Below are 15,371 nucleotides of genomic sequence, written 5' to 3' on the forward strand. Positions count from 1 at the left end.
GTTAATGCTTGATAGTACGAAATATTGAATAATCAAATGCTAAGATATTTGAATCAGGAAAGGCAAAGCTTTGTTGTAAAGTTTAACATGTATGTGAAGTAATCCAGGCTCTCTGTGTGATTTTGGTAAAGTCATTCCGATTAGTGGGACATTTTCTCCCTCCTGACCTTTTTTCACACATGTGATTTGGGAATAAATGAGTTGAAGCCTGTAGAATGATTTAAATTCCTTGCTATGGCTCTGTCTAGTCCCAGTAACCTAGCACATACCCCCTCAAAGGACCATTCGTGGAGCCTTGATTTTTAACTCCACCAGAATTGCAAACCTGGTGGATCTTGCAGCATTCCCAAAGAGTGCCACTTCTCCTGTTTCGGTCACCGCTGAGCTAGCAGGCATCCTGGTCCACAGCCAGTTGCTGTCCGAGCATCCCCACCCCTGCAAGAGTGAATGGCAGATGTCCCCAGTCCCGACCTGGAACTCTGGTGCTGGGAGAGCTGTTCTTGGCAGCCCCAAGATTCAGCTGTGGCCTGGGCCTTCGCTGTCCTCAAGCCATCCCAGTCAGCAGTGCCCCGATGCCAGCTACTGGACTTAATTACGGTCACTTCATAACATCCCTGTCAGGCTTCCACCTCCCAGGACAATTTTAAATGATAATGAAGTCAGGCTTCTTGCTTAAGAGGGGCGTGGGGAACAGTGTGTGACGGGTGGAGGGGAACTGATATCTCTAAGCCAGCATTAACATTTTATGTCTTGAAGCATAGACAAAGCAGTTGACCTCTGTCTTAGTCCGTGAGGACTGCCCTAACCAAATACCATAGACTGGGTGGCTTAGTGACTTATAAACAACAGATGTTTATCAGGTAATTACTTCTCACAGCTCTGGAGGCTGAAAAGTCCAAGATCAAGGCTCCAGGAGATTCAGTGTGGGGTGAGGACCCACTTCTTGGTTCATAGGTGGCTCTCTTGTCACTGTGTCCTCACATGGAGAAAGGGGCAAGGGAACCCTCTGGGGCCCCTTTTATAAGGGCACTAATCCCATTCATGAGGGCTCCACCCTCATGATCTAATCACCTCCCAAAGCCCCACCTCCTAATACCATCACCTTGGGTGTTAGGTTTCAACCTATACATTTTGGAAGGACACGAAAGTTCAGTCTATCGGCAACCTCTGTATTCTTACCTTAGTTTGGAATTCAGATGTGATTACAGATAGGGAGATGGAAAAGGCAGAGTAAAGGAAACACATTGGGGCTGAGGTGATGACAAAGTAAAATCACAGCTCACGCCATTTGCTCAACAGCCCTGCTAACTAGTCCGGGGAGCTATCATTAGCTCCATTTTACAGCTGAGAAACACAAACCAAAAGAGGGTAAATGGCTCGTTCAAGCTCATCTGTGACAAACACCCAGATGTTTCCCCCCAAGTCCAAATCCAGGGCTCTTTCTCTTCTCGTGCTCACTCTCCTAAGCCCTGCTTTGGGAATCTTGGTATGATTCTTTAGCCTTAAGCTTCATGTCATTCCTATGAAATAATTGTTCTGAGAACTAAGAATCAACACGAGTTGCATTTTAGGCACCAAAAGCCTGAAACCCCAAGAAGTCGGGAGCTTCAGCTTAAAACAAAACTGAGACCTTCCAGCCATAGGAGACAACATGGTCCCAGCCACTGCTCTCAAGCTGGAAATGCATAATTATGAGTTGCTTTATGCAGAATAGTGTTTGGTAGTTTCCCAGTGAAACATCAATGGTGCAATCATAGTGGCTGTAGCAGCAGGACGAGGCAGTGTTGTTGGCTGACATGAATCATTGCACAGCCCTAAAAGAGAAGAAGGAGTTTTTCGCTTACCTTGTTGGAGTGCAGTGACGCGGCAGAGGGAAGAGGTATATGATTCCTGTGCTCCATCATCTGTGTCTACGCAGGGAATCCGAGAGCAGAGGCAGCAGTGAATACCAGTGTGACTGTCGGCTTCTGAAGACAGACACGCCTGCAGCCCACTCACCTCGACCTGGGCCCAAGCTACTTTAATCCCTTCAGCCCCTAAGAGGGCAGGAGACAGGCTTCAGTGTCTGTTAGTATCTCCCCTAAGAGGCCGGATAAAGCAAGATATGAGATTACAGAAAAGGAGACATATCCTGACTCCAAGCAGACATCATTTCTGTGTCTCAGTCTTGAGAACATCAATGTCACAGCCGGGACTCAGCCTAGATGCAGCTTAAGAGCGCAGTCCCTGAGCAGACTGCCTGCCTTTGCATGTGGGCTCTGCTGCTTAGGGTCTGTGTGGCCCTAAGCACGTTGTTTAACCCTTTTGCTCCTCAGCTTTATCATCCTTGATATGAGAATAATAAACAGTAGCACCCGCTATGGAAGGCTATTGTCGGGGTTCAGTGAGTTGCTACACTTAGAAGTGGGAGTGAAGTAGAAAATCCATGAGAGTAAAAGTATGAAATCAGTGCTTCCTCTTCCTCTCTGCCCACCTTACAGCCTTGGAAGCGGTCGAAGCCACTTAGATCACTTAAAATGAGGCACCCACTAAAGTCTCTTCCAGCTCGAGGCTTCCCTGGTTCCGTGTCAGGCCTCGAATAGTTCTCCAGGAGTGGGGAGGGGCCGCGCCAGCATCCTCAGGGAGCTTGTTAGCAGTGCAAATTCTCTGGTCCTTCCCGGGTCTTACTTAAATCGGCATCTCAGGGTGGACCCAGAAGTCTAGGATTTAACATGGGCTCCAGGTGATTTAACGTTGGAGAAGCTTTGTCTCAGAACCTTCTCCTTCCTGAGAAACGTGAAGCCACATTCAGGAACCTCACATTCGGGAACCCCGCCCGTGGTGCTACCGTGGTCACAGTACCTGCAGGGACCAAATGTCTTCATTGTTCCCTTTGACGTGTGGGCCGGTTGGAAGCAGGGATTTTTTAGTTCCTTGGTACAACCAGCTCAGTCAGTGAAGAAAAGAGAGATACTTAGAATGAGAGGAGAGTCCTGGCTGGGGCAATTATGATGCAAGGGGCTGAGTTTGAGTCCCCAGTTTGTAGATTATTTGACCTTAGATCAGATTTTCACCTCCCATCCTGTGCTGTGGTCCAAATAAATCTGTAAACTGGAGGTTGCAGCTTTGTGATTCGGGACCTTGGAGGATGGCCTCCAGCTGCATTTTTTTTTCTTTTTAATTTGAGTCCAGCTAGGCTCCTAAGGGAACTCTGAGAAGTCATTTTTGACATGAAAAGACTATTAGGCAATAAAAATTGGTCAATAGTGTTTGCTGAGTTTTCCCCAAATTCAAGCTATCACCATAAGTAATCACTGCAGTTTTCTAAAGAGGAAAGAGTAAGAAGGGAATGGACTTTGGCATCAACCTCGAACTCTCTCCCCACTCCTGCGTCTCATTTCATGTATCTTCTCCAGGCTCTTTCCCCCTGTGTGATCGACCAACACAAATATAAAACACAACATTTCTAAAATGCACTCCTTTGATCTTCTATAGGACATATTTCTTGTTAGTTACCTCTTGAGTAACAGTGAAAGCATTACTTTTCCAGTTTTCTTCCCAGACTGAGAACTGTGAGTCAACTCACGGCCTTCTGATGCATTACAACATGTCTTGGGTCTGCTTCTTAAGAGTCCTTCTATTTTAAAGGCACAACCCAGTTCAAGTTCTCATCATCCCATGGCCGGGTGGGTTCAGCAGCCTTTTGGCCATACCCTTGATGGACCAGCCTATTCCCCACCTACCCCGCAATGCACATACTTCCATTGCCATGGCAACACCTCTCAAAGGCTTCTTTCTTATCATGTCCTTCATGCCTTTGACAAAGAACTTGCTCTGCCGTTATTTTGTCTATTCTGCCAAATCCAAATATCTCTGCCCAGCCTCCAAGCTATTGGCTAAATCTGCCGCCCATTTCATCAAGAGAAGTCTTCATATTCGTTTTCATTCCAGAAAATCCACGTGCCGTTTTCATCACTTCCTTCTTCCCACCTCCAGTGCACCGTGCATACCACCTTCCCCGTGCTACCCACAATACACTTCGCCCATCCCATATTTTTCTTCCTCATTTCCTTCCATTTGTCCTCATCTCCTGTGGCAGAGCTCTTATTAAACATTGCCTCTGGACTTCCCTGGTAGCGCAGTGGTTGAGAGTCTGCCTGCCGATGCAGGGGACGCGGGTTCGTGCCCCGGTCCGGGAAGATCCCACATGCCGCAGAGCGGCTGGGCCCGTGAGCCATGGCCGCTGAGCCTGCGCGTCCAGAGCCTGTGCTCCGCAACAGGAGAGACCACAACAGTGAGAGGCCCGCATACCGTTAAAAAAATAAGTAAATAAATAAAACATTGCCTCTGGTCTCCGCTGTCTTTATGTGTCCTGCTACTGCTATATCCACACTCACGTCTACCTTGCTTTGCAGATATCCCTAAGCAATTTTCATATGTAAATTCTCATCTGGATAGTTTACTGCTGAAGATCAGAGGCAGGAGAGAAGTTTCCATTTCTTTTGTTAATGCTACACTTTGGGGGGATCAGTCCAGAGAGTCGAGGTCAGTAGAATGAACGCTCAGCATGAAGTGGGTGCTCACTGCATGTTATCCACATGGCAAAAAGGTTGCTTGATCCTCTGAATACAGCCAGGGGAGAAAAAGCAGTTAGGAATCTTCCTAACTGAAGCATGTTTCAGGGAGCTCTAAGGAAACCCAATTAGAAACCATCTTTTCTGTTTTCATGTGAATGTTAAGAGCTCGTATGTAAAAAAAAAAAACTGTGGTTTTTGGATGGCTGCACGCTTTTCTGCTCTGAATGCTTGCCTGGTTTGCATTACGATTTCCTTCCTTGTTGGAAAGCTACATAGCCTTTCTCCCTTTCTTTGGAAGAAGTAGGACCTGTTAGAAATGTGAGGCTCCAGGATTGAAATGCAATGGCCTTGGCTGTAGTGCCCTGTAGTGCATTTCTTGACAGGTTCTGAAAAGACTATTGAATTCTGGCCTGAGCTTTTTTTTTTTCCTGCAGTATTTGGATGGGTTTCAGCCTCTATGTTTGGCTGGATAATCGAAATAGGTTTTTATTTCTTCCTCAGCAATCGTATGTACAATTTCATCCTTTACAGTTCAAATGGCATAATTTACTACTATGCAGATACTTTTGAATGTGATAGAATCATAGCTCTTTCACAAACAAACAGCCCATCTTTTTAAATGACGTGGAAACAGGTGAAAATATAAACTGGTCGTAGTATCCTGGTAGAAAAACTGGCAGGTATGTGGTGAGTTTGCTAGAGGATGCGAACTTACGTTGAAGATCTTTTTTTAATTAAACACAGGCATTTTGCAAACCAAAACTACAATGAGGTGTCACCTCACACGGGTCAGAATGGTCGTCATCAAAAAATCTACAAAAAATAAATGCTGGAGAAGGTGTGGAGAAAAGGGAACCCTCTTGCGCTGTCGGTGGGAATGTAAATTCATACAGCCACTATGGAGAAGAGTATGGAGGTTCCTTAAAAAACTAAAAATAGAACTACCATATGACCCAGCAATCCCACTCCTGGGCATATACCCTGAGAAAACCGTAATTCAAAAAGACACATGTATCCCAATGGTCATTGCAGCACTATTTACAATACAATAGCCAGGACATGGAAGCAACCTAAATGTCCATCGACAGATGAATGGATAAAGAAGATGTGGCACATATATGCAGTGGAGTATTATTCAGCCATAAAAAAGAATGAAACTGGGTCATTGGTAGAGACGTGGAAGGACCTAGAGTCTGTCATACGGAGTGAAGTTAGTTAGAAAGAGAAAAGCAAATATCGTATATTAACGCATGTATGTGGAATCTGGAAAAATGGTGCAGATGAACCAATTTTCGGCACAGAAACAGATACACAGACAGAAAACAGACGTGTGGACACAGTGGGGAGGAAGGGGGGTGGGATGAACTGGGAGATGCGGATCCACATGTATACACTCCCATGTGTAAAATAGATAGCTAGTGGGAACCTGCTGTACAGCACAGGGAACTCTACTCAGTGATCCGTGGTGACCTAAATGGGTGGGATGGGGGGCTGGGAGGGAGGTCAAGAGGGAGAGGATACATGTATACATATAGTTGATTCACTTTGTTGTACAGCAGAAACTGACACAGCATTGTAAAGCAACTGTACCCCAGTAAAAAAAACAAAAAACACAGGCATTTTGGAAGGACTTTTACTTAATTGGAAAATCTCTCCCCTCTTTTATTTCATACGATGAAAACATTCCATCTCGTCATCTCTGCTGTGTCTGTGGCATGGTGTGAGTGTGGTGGGCTAGGAGTTCTGATGCTCTGTTTTGATGCCCTCTGATAATCTTCAAAGGGCTGCTGGCCTTGGAATCTAGCTTCAGTGGTCAGATAAACCTGCTTTTCTTTTTTTTTTTCCCTTTGTGATTAAGGAGAGGAGAAGCTGAAATGTGTTTTTATTCTGCAAAATACTTGAGATGGCAGCATCCCAAACGTTGCATTTTGTTCTAGAAATGAGAGCTCGTCAAATGATAGACTCCTTCAAGCTAAGGCAGAGAAATTCACAAGGCAGGGGGAACAGAGCCCCCGAGTGACGGGACACCGGTGGGTGATCGTGCGGGGCTGTCTGCTAACCATGCTGGCATTGTGCCTTCCAGGGTCCCTGCAAGTCATGAACAAAACCAGAAAGATTATGGAGCGCGAGGGGGCCACCTTCACCAACGCCTTCGTGACGACGCCCATGTGCTGCCCGTCCCGTTCCTCCATGCTCACGGGCAAATACGTGCACAACCACAACACCTACACCAACAATGAGAACTGCTCCTCCCCACCCTGGCAGGCAGTGCACGAGCCGCGGACTTTTGCTGTCTATCTGAACAGCACCGGCTACAGAACAGGTAAAGGGAGAGCTTTGCAGCCTGTGAACCTCTGGTAGCGCACCTCTGCAAGATGCACTGTATGGTGAAATATGTGAAGTTCCAATCAGTCCCTAAGTGGAAGGAGCCGAGGCTTGTGTCTCTCAGCATCCTCTACTTTTCCCTCGATGAATGTCCCAGAGAGAGGTCCCTTAGAGAAAAATCAGTGATTCTCAGCAGACATGTTAGGAAAGTGTTGTCCCCATCCGAGCACCCGGCAATTGGAATTTTCCAGGAGAACCTGCAACAGAAGAGTTTTCATCCCATGAACGTGCTTACCTCAACCTTCCAAATCTCCAGGCATCCCAGCGCAGCTTGAGGCTTGTCTTAATTGTTGGCAGATTCCTGCCGATTGGGTGAGAAATCATCAAGCGCTTTGAAATTGCTTAACACCTACCCCAGGATCTGGGACACAATAGATTATCAAAATTATTTACTGAATTCGGTCGTAACTGAAAGAAATCATCCAATGAGGTGTACCTTATTGATTCATCTATTTATTTACTCATAATTAATAGGATTGGGACTTTCTTTAGCTTAGTTTTGGTGACTTTTAGATCTCAAGTGTTCGCTCCGATCTCCCAGGACAGGAGGGCATCCCAATTGCTACATCTTCTCTCACTGTTTAACCTACAAAGATGAGCGGTTTGGTTAGTTGGTCTTTTGCAAACTGGGAACCTCCTTCCAGAGAGGTCAGGAACATCATACCAGTGTAAGAAAGAAGCAAGGCTCCCTCCTGTCAGGTTGCCCCCAAAGCCTTTATTCTCCTAGCATTTATATGCTCTCCTTGGGTTTTCTGAGCATTTCTTTATGAAAAGAAAGAAAGATATTGATTGAGGGGCTTTAATGAAAAATAATTGTTTCAGAACCAACTAGACGTATTCATAAGAATTAAGGGGTCATAATTAAAACGTTGAAAACGATTTTCAGGTCTACAGATTCTCTATTCTGAAGATTTAAAAGGAAAGGATATCAGATAAATGTATTCTCTCAAATCTCTTAAAAGTGAAATTAATCTTTTCCACTGGACTTAGGAAATAGGTGGCCATTTGCTTCTTTGTAGAGCGCCTTGTGGGCACTTAATACTTGTTATTTATGGATGAAAATATTGATTGTGGATATGATAGCACTGTCATCCACAGGCATTCAAGAGCTCCACTCACAGAAGAAACTCCTCCCATGAGCCTCAAGGGTGTTTGCTTACGCTTCAGAAAGAAACTAGGTTACTCAGAGTGCCTTATCCTGAGTGTGTTTTCCCACATAAGTGATTTAAGTTTATAGCACCTTTCACCTGCAAGCTCTAAAGCAATTTGCAAATCTATCAAACATCCCTGTAGGGTTCATAAACAGCAAATGTACTTAGCTCCATTTTATAACTGATGTGGGGATTTCAAATACTGTGTGACCAGCTCAGAAGCAAAATCAGAAATGGTCCCCTGATGCCTGATTCCTGATTTTGACCACCAAATTGTGTTTCGTTTGTGGGAAGCATTGTATGAAATCAGTGCCTTTCAACTCCCAGGCTCCCTTATAATTTAATTCCTAGTAGCAGACATAGAGAGACGGAGAGAGTTGGAACTTAGGGAATTAGAACTCTCACTGTATCCAGACCGGTGTGGACAGTGTTCATCCTAGGAAATGGAGATGCTGGTGACACAGAGAACCCTGCCCAGAACTTAGAACTGTCGATTAGGACTTGCTAATTCATTTCAGGGCTAAATCAAGAAAGGGCAAAAAGAAGATAATAAGTTCTCGAGAGATAGTGAACAGCAGTGTGGCTATAGTTGACAGTATTATATTGTGTACTTGAAATTTGCTAAAAGGCTAGATCTTGGACGTTCTCATCACAAAGAAAAAAAATGGAAACTAGCAAAGATGTGAAGTGATGGATATGTTGATTGGCTTGGCAGTGGTTAATATTTCACAATGTCTACGTGTAGCGGACCATCAGGCTGTAAACCTTACAATTTTTTTAAAAGATTATTTATTTATTTATTTATTTTTGGCCACATCGGGTCTTAGCTGCGGCTCGCAGGCTTCTCTCTAGTTGTGACACGCAGGCTCCAGGGTGCGTGGGCTCTGTAGTTGTGGCGCCCGGGTTCCAGAGCACAAGGGCTCTGTAGTTTGCGGCACTCAGGCTCTCTGGTTGAGGCACGTGAGCTCAGTAGTTGTTGTGCGCGGGCTTAGATGCTCCGCGGCATGTGGGATCTTAGTTCCCCGACCAGGGATTGAACCCACGTCCCCTGCATTGGAAGGCGGATTCTTTGCCACTGGACCACCAGGGAAGTTCCACCTTACAATTTTTTTTTAAAGTTTTTTTTAAACTTCTTTATTGGAGTATAATTGCTTACAATTTTTGATTGTCAATTATATCTCAGTAAAGCTGGGCAGTGGGGAAGAAAGGGGAAAAAAGGGAAATTGATATTTGATGCTTGCTTCCTCTGTACCAGGCACTTTAGCTAAGTTTTCTCACCTAATTCTTCCGGAAACTTTGAAAGGATTTGCCCATATTGCCAGTGAAGAAACCGAAACTCAGGAGGGTTTATCTGAGGTCACAAGCTAGTCAGTGACAGACTGAATCCAGCACACCTGACTCCAACATCTTTCCTCTTTCTTTATTTCTTTATCTTATTTCTTTACATATATTTCTATCATGCTTCATTCCGAAGTGCCTGGCAGAGACACATAAAACATAATAAGATACAGAGCAATAAGGACACTGTCGAATGGAAACGAAAGGTAGAACCAGTTAAAATCAAGGCAAAGGTTAATATGCAATCTGCAGACATGCCACGGAGTTGTAGAGAAAGGCTGCATATTTGGAACTACCAGATAGCAAAAGCAAAAATGGAAATGCCATCCCTTACACAGCTCACTGGGTTACCAAGAAAAAACACATCTTGCTTCTAAGAAGTGGAGTGTACTCTGGTACTTGTTTCAATTGGCCTATGCTGTGTCCACCCTACAAGAGCTTGAATAAAACTCAGAGATAATTTAGTTTTTCAATTCCTTTGTTCTCAGACGAACAAATTTAGACCTACAAGATTAAGGTGACTTGCTGAAGTGACACATCTGATGTTCTAACAGGAAGAGCGGGCAACAGGACCTTGGTCTTCAGGCCTCTTTCCAGTATGCTACCCTAACCTTATGGGTTAAGTCTAGGATGAAGCTGCAGACCATCAGGCTTTCCCGGGGACAACTGTCAGTCCTTTGGTGCAGCCCAGTAGGCCTGCTTCAATCAGTTGTCTTCTTCAGGGAGAGGAGATTTGCTCCTGGAAACTAACTCAGATTCTGAAGCCAACCTTCTTCCCAGGGGTCTAGACACTTAGGTGATAATGGAATTTATAGTGAGTCATCCTGTAAAGTAAAAGGAATTCTTTAAGGGAAACAGGACTTTTCCAAACACTTAGGACTCGTCCAAACACTTAGCTATGAATAGAAAATGGATGATATACACTCAGGAAAATAAGTGTTGATGTGCCCATTAGTAAATCAGAAAAATTAAAAATTGGAAGACTAAAATGGCAGTGATAATGAGCTACATAATTTAAATTCATCTTTGATGGGAAAATATTGACATGTCTCAGACAATTAGGAAGTAAAGATGTCTCTGTGACAATAATTATCGATCCAACCAGGGACAGAGAACCATTTGAAAATCCACAAATAAGCACATCAGGATGACAGACATCTTAGGAAGTTAAGAGAATTGGTGAGTAGGTATTAAACCAGCATATTTATGAGCCACTAAACTAGTTGGGGAGGTGGGAGGAGCCAATATATAACGATTTTAATGTTTTCCTAATAATGAATACGCTATTTGGAACATTTAGCTGAGAACCTAAGAAAAATAATGACGGAAACTGAACTATGTATTATACATAAATACCCATCTAGAGAAAAGCACAAAGCAGCAATCAGTTTAATGAAGAACAGCTCAGAGAAGACAAATTACTAAGAGGCTTATTTTGGGAGGCATCCAGAATACATGGATTTAAATGAATTGCATTGATCCAATATTGTATTTACCATTGTGTGACATGATTTTTCTTTTTCAGAACCAAGGCCTATTTTTGGGCTGGCTGTAACTTAAATTTTTCTAACTTTACTCATGGAAAATATGACTCTACAACAGCTTAAATGTTTAAGAAGGGAAAATACAGTAACGTGTCTATTGCATTTTATGTTCTAAGTATAGTGGGAACAATACTGGATTATCTATCATAAAAAGGAAAATTCTGCCTATCTGCTCAAAAAAGTTTTAGTTTAAATTTCTTGTGAGGGTATAGACATGAATGTAAAACCTGGCATAAATTTTAAGGTAAGAGTAATAATCCATGTTTTTTTTTTAACATCTTTATTGGAGTATAATTGCTTTACAATGATGTGTTCGTTTCTGCTGTATAACAAAGTGAATCAGCTATACATATACATATATCCCTGTATCCCCTCCCTCTTGCATCTCCCTCCCACCCTCCCTATCCCACCACTCTAGGTGGACACAAAGCACAGAGCTGATCTCCCTGTGCTGTTCGGCTGCTTCCCACTAGCTATCCATTTTACATTTGGTTGTATATAATAATCCATATTTGAGAGGTAGCAACAAGTGTAAGAAAAAAACCCCTGAACCGAATGGTGGAGAACTGGAGTCACATCCTTACTCTGCCTTAAACTTGTTTTGAGAACTTGTCCAGTCCAGTTTTCCAACCTATATAATGCAGAGATTGTTTTCCTGTCCAAAACTATTATATATTGTAATTTTACTATAATCACTATAATCATATTAATTCCTTTAAAAATGGTAGTGTTCAAATTATAATCATAATACAGGATATGTAAAATCACATGTGAATTAAAGTTTAGTCATACTAATTCTTCTTCGTATCACTGGGTGAAAGGGCCAATATTTAATAGAGACCTGCAGTAAAAATTTTGGGAGAGAATTCTTTTTGTAACAAAACAATGTAGACAAATTAATCAATTTTCTAGTTTCATGTCTTTTTACATTACAAATTTTATTTATGTTACTTATAGCAAGTATATTTATTTATTCTCTAATATGAGATGTTTTAAAACGTAGAGTTCACTAAAAGTAAGACAAGTAATATTATTTTTATGAATTATGGTATTATCGATTTTTGATAAGTACACAGACATAAGATATAGCATACCATAGTATGCTATTTATTGAGCCACACTATGCTTAGAACTATGCTAGACATTGGTGTATGAAGAGATATAAAGTAAGATTCCTGTCTTTGCTACACTTACCATCTAGTTGGGGAAGCCAGACTCATGTGTACGAGGTCACCTAAGAGTAGATCATAATTTTAACTTGGTTCAACATTATGTAAATTTTTAGTTACTACCAGGGAAGTCCTGCCACCCCAAATCTAATAATAATACATGGAGTAAAAGCTCAATTAGTATATCATTTGTTATATTCACTAAGATTTGACTTCCCTACAGCATCAGAAATCTTTTGTCTATGTAGGTACTATTGCCGACCTAAAAACAGATGCTTTTGCCAAATGGCTCAAATGGCTCAAGGGAATTTTTCTAAGTATTATGTAACAGGGAGTCCCGGACAGAAGTAGCATGGCCTGAAGTCAACAATCATTATAATCAGGTCTTTCTGATCTTTCTCCCTGTCACCCAACAACCCCCTGCCACCTTCTTAAACAGCTGTGAAGGGAAGTGTTTAATGGCCCAAAGAAAAGAATGATACAGAAGGAGGGGTAGGTGGTGTGTTAGTGACATATTCAGACAGTAGTTAAGTTGGGTTGAATTGCCAGTGCCAAAGGATAGAAAAACTTCCAACCACACCCAATATAATGGCAATACGGGCGAGAAAATGTAGTTCATCTCAGGGAGGGAGAAAGAGATTTAATACATCTGGAGGAAAATAATTAGAAGCCCAGATAATCAGTTGGAGAGCACTGCCAGGAAGCGTAATGTTGAAGGAGGCCAGGGGTGATCACAAATGAGCCTCGGTCTTAGGAGGCAACAAGCAAGGCCAAGTAACTTGAAGCTGACAACACTGGGTGCTGCCCCATGACGCACGAGGTCCCCGGTCTCTCTTGGAACCAGTGTGGCGGGTGAGGCAACATCTGGAATACTGAATACATTTTTTACACCCCATTAACACAAAGACACCGAAAACCTGGAGGGAGTTCTAAAGCACATAACAAGGCCTATTAAGAGACTTCAAGGAATAGTTTATAAGGGGAGGATTAAGAGAAAGGGCAATAGCCATGGCAATGGGTAGAAAACAGTCCTAAATAATCTAACGGGTAAAACGATGAGGGCAGGGCAGGAATGACTTGTTATGGCTTCCCTGAGAGGAAAAAAAAAAAAAAAAAAACAGAACAAAACTAAAAGTAGCAGGAAAAAAAAAATCTAAAAACAAATTAAGCAGGAAAAGGTCAGCCAGTTGGGAGAGAATTTGTTGCCACAAAGTAAATCAGGTTGGGGAAGAAAACTATGTAACCTCTCAAGCAATGTTTTCAGATGCACAAGTGCAGAACTCTAGAACAGGATTTCCTTGCATTACAGGAGGGTAAATTATTTAAAATCAGAGCACAGATCATTGAAAGGTTAATGATCGTAGCCATGGTAATCATAAGACTGGCAGTGGCAGCATTTAATAAGCCCTTGTTACGTGCCAGGTACTGTTTTCAGTGCTTTACATATGTACTAATTCTTTTTAAGCCTCACAACGATCGTACCACTATTTTTTTTTTTTGTACCACTATTATTGTTATCATCTTCATGTTTTTCCAGAAGGGGAATCGGAGGTAGACAGAGGTTAGGTAACTTGCCTCCGGCAGTATAGCTAACAAATAACAGAGCCAGGATTTGAACCCAGGCAAGCTGGCTCCAGGTTTTATATTGCAAACCACTATGATCTTTTACAAAAAGAGAGAGAAGTGGGAAAAACCCCTGGGGAGGGGAGCAGGCCAGGGGAAAGAGCTGGGCTTGAGGTTATTAAGTGAAAGGCTTCTGGAAATAGTCCCGTTCTGAAGTCATGCTGGTGGGGTGTGGCTTTGGTCCGCCGCCTGCGACTCTTAAATCACGTTGCCTTTTGTCGGAAAGGAAAATCATCTTGTGGTTCAATGTGAAAAGGTGGTGAGTCTCTGAAGACGAGAACTCCTCATTAGAAGAATTTCTACTGCTCGGAGCCAGCTCAGAGGGAAACCCTGAGTCATAGCTGACATGAGACCCTCTGACACTTTGTCCCACACCCGTCCATCTGCTCAGGGACCCTGGCAGAATCCTCCAGCAGTGGGTGTTTGGCTAATTGACCACCTGATTGATTTACTCATTTGCAGATTCAACATATAAATATTCATTCAACAAATAAACATTGCTGTGTTTCTCAGACTTGAGTCAGCTCTTCAAAGAAAGTAAATCCAATGGGAAGTGTCAACTTTTCTAACTCTGAAGCTCTCCTCTATGAAAATATTTAGACCAAATCAGCTTTTAAAAAAAAAAAAATCATAGCTCAATTGAAAACACAACATTTAACAAGTCCAGAACAGGTACCATCCCCAGAAGACATGGGGCTCCATGAAGCCCAGTTGAAGAAACAAAAATTCATGCAGCCCCTAGACTACATGCAAGGATGAGAGCAGGGAGGTCAAGGCAGTGTTTGCCCTCAAAACCCGTACAGTTTTAGGGAGATTAGGCTTCTACGTGAACATAACTCTACCACAAGGAAGAAAGGGAAGACAGCTTCAGAGCCACAGAAGTAAAGTGCTGTGGGATCGGGGCAAAGACTGGAATTGAAATGGCTTCTGCTCTGGGCTGATTCATGCAGAGGGTGGCAGAGAGAGTAGCACAGGCAAAGGTGGAGAGGTGGAAACCAGAACAAGTAGAGGCAACACGTTGACTGGAGAGAGGGGCGATTCACAGAGACATGCAGGATGGGGTTGGAAAGAGGGATTTTTTTCCAGAGGCAAGGAAGGGCTTGGATGGCAAGGTGTCAAACTCAATGTGATTCTGCAGGCGCGGGGGGCCATCCAAGATCATGAGAAAGTGATGTGACCCGAGCTGGTCTTCAGGAAGCTGGCGGTGAGAATGGAAAGACCCTGGAGCCTGCATAGGAAAGCCAGTCAGGAGACAGTGGGCCCCCATGAGGGGTGTCAAGTAATCAGGAAAGAGGGACAGATCCCAGATCTCCGACCCCACTGTTGCACAGTGGCCTTTCTTGGGTGTGACCATGCCAAAGTTACAAATGTGAAGTCCTTCCGGTGGCCTTTTCAACGAGCAGTGGAGTTATTGTGGCACATATACCTCTATTTTACTATAATTCTATGAAAATTAGTCGTCTAGGTTGTAACTCCATGTTGCTAGAATTTTCGATTATCAGTAATAAACACATTTGCAAAATACACATAATGCAAACACCGATGACATAAAATACATGTGACATAAAAACCCTGACCACGTCCCATATAAACGGAGTTTACTAC

At 43.1% G+C, this 15,371-nt stretch overlaps 1 protein-coding gene across 5 annotated transcripts in view; it reads left to right on the plus strand.

Annotated features, from left to right (window-relative positions):
- SULF1 (sulfatase 1) overlaps positions 1–15,371 on the plus strand; it is a 164,197-nt gene that overhangs the window by 95,426 nt on the left and 53,400 nt on the right. For all 5 annotated transcript variants that reach the window (XM_060115978.1, XM_060115974.1, XM_060115972.1 and 2 more), the window contains exon 5: positions 6,640–6,879. In XM_060115978.1, coding sequence (XP_059971961.1) covers positions 6,640–6,879 — 240 coding nt within the window. The remainder of the gene's footprint in view (positions 1–6,639; positions 6,880–15,371) is intronic.

This window comes from Mesoplodon densirostris, chromosome 13, assembly GCF_025265405.1.
Source record: "Mesoplodon densirostris isolate mMesDen1 chromosome 13, mMesDen1 primary haplotype, whole genome shotgun sequence".
Taxonomy (NCBI): Eukaryota; Metazoa; Chordata; class Mammalia; order Artiodactyla; family Ziphiidae; genus Mesoplodon; species Mesoplodon densirostris.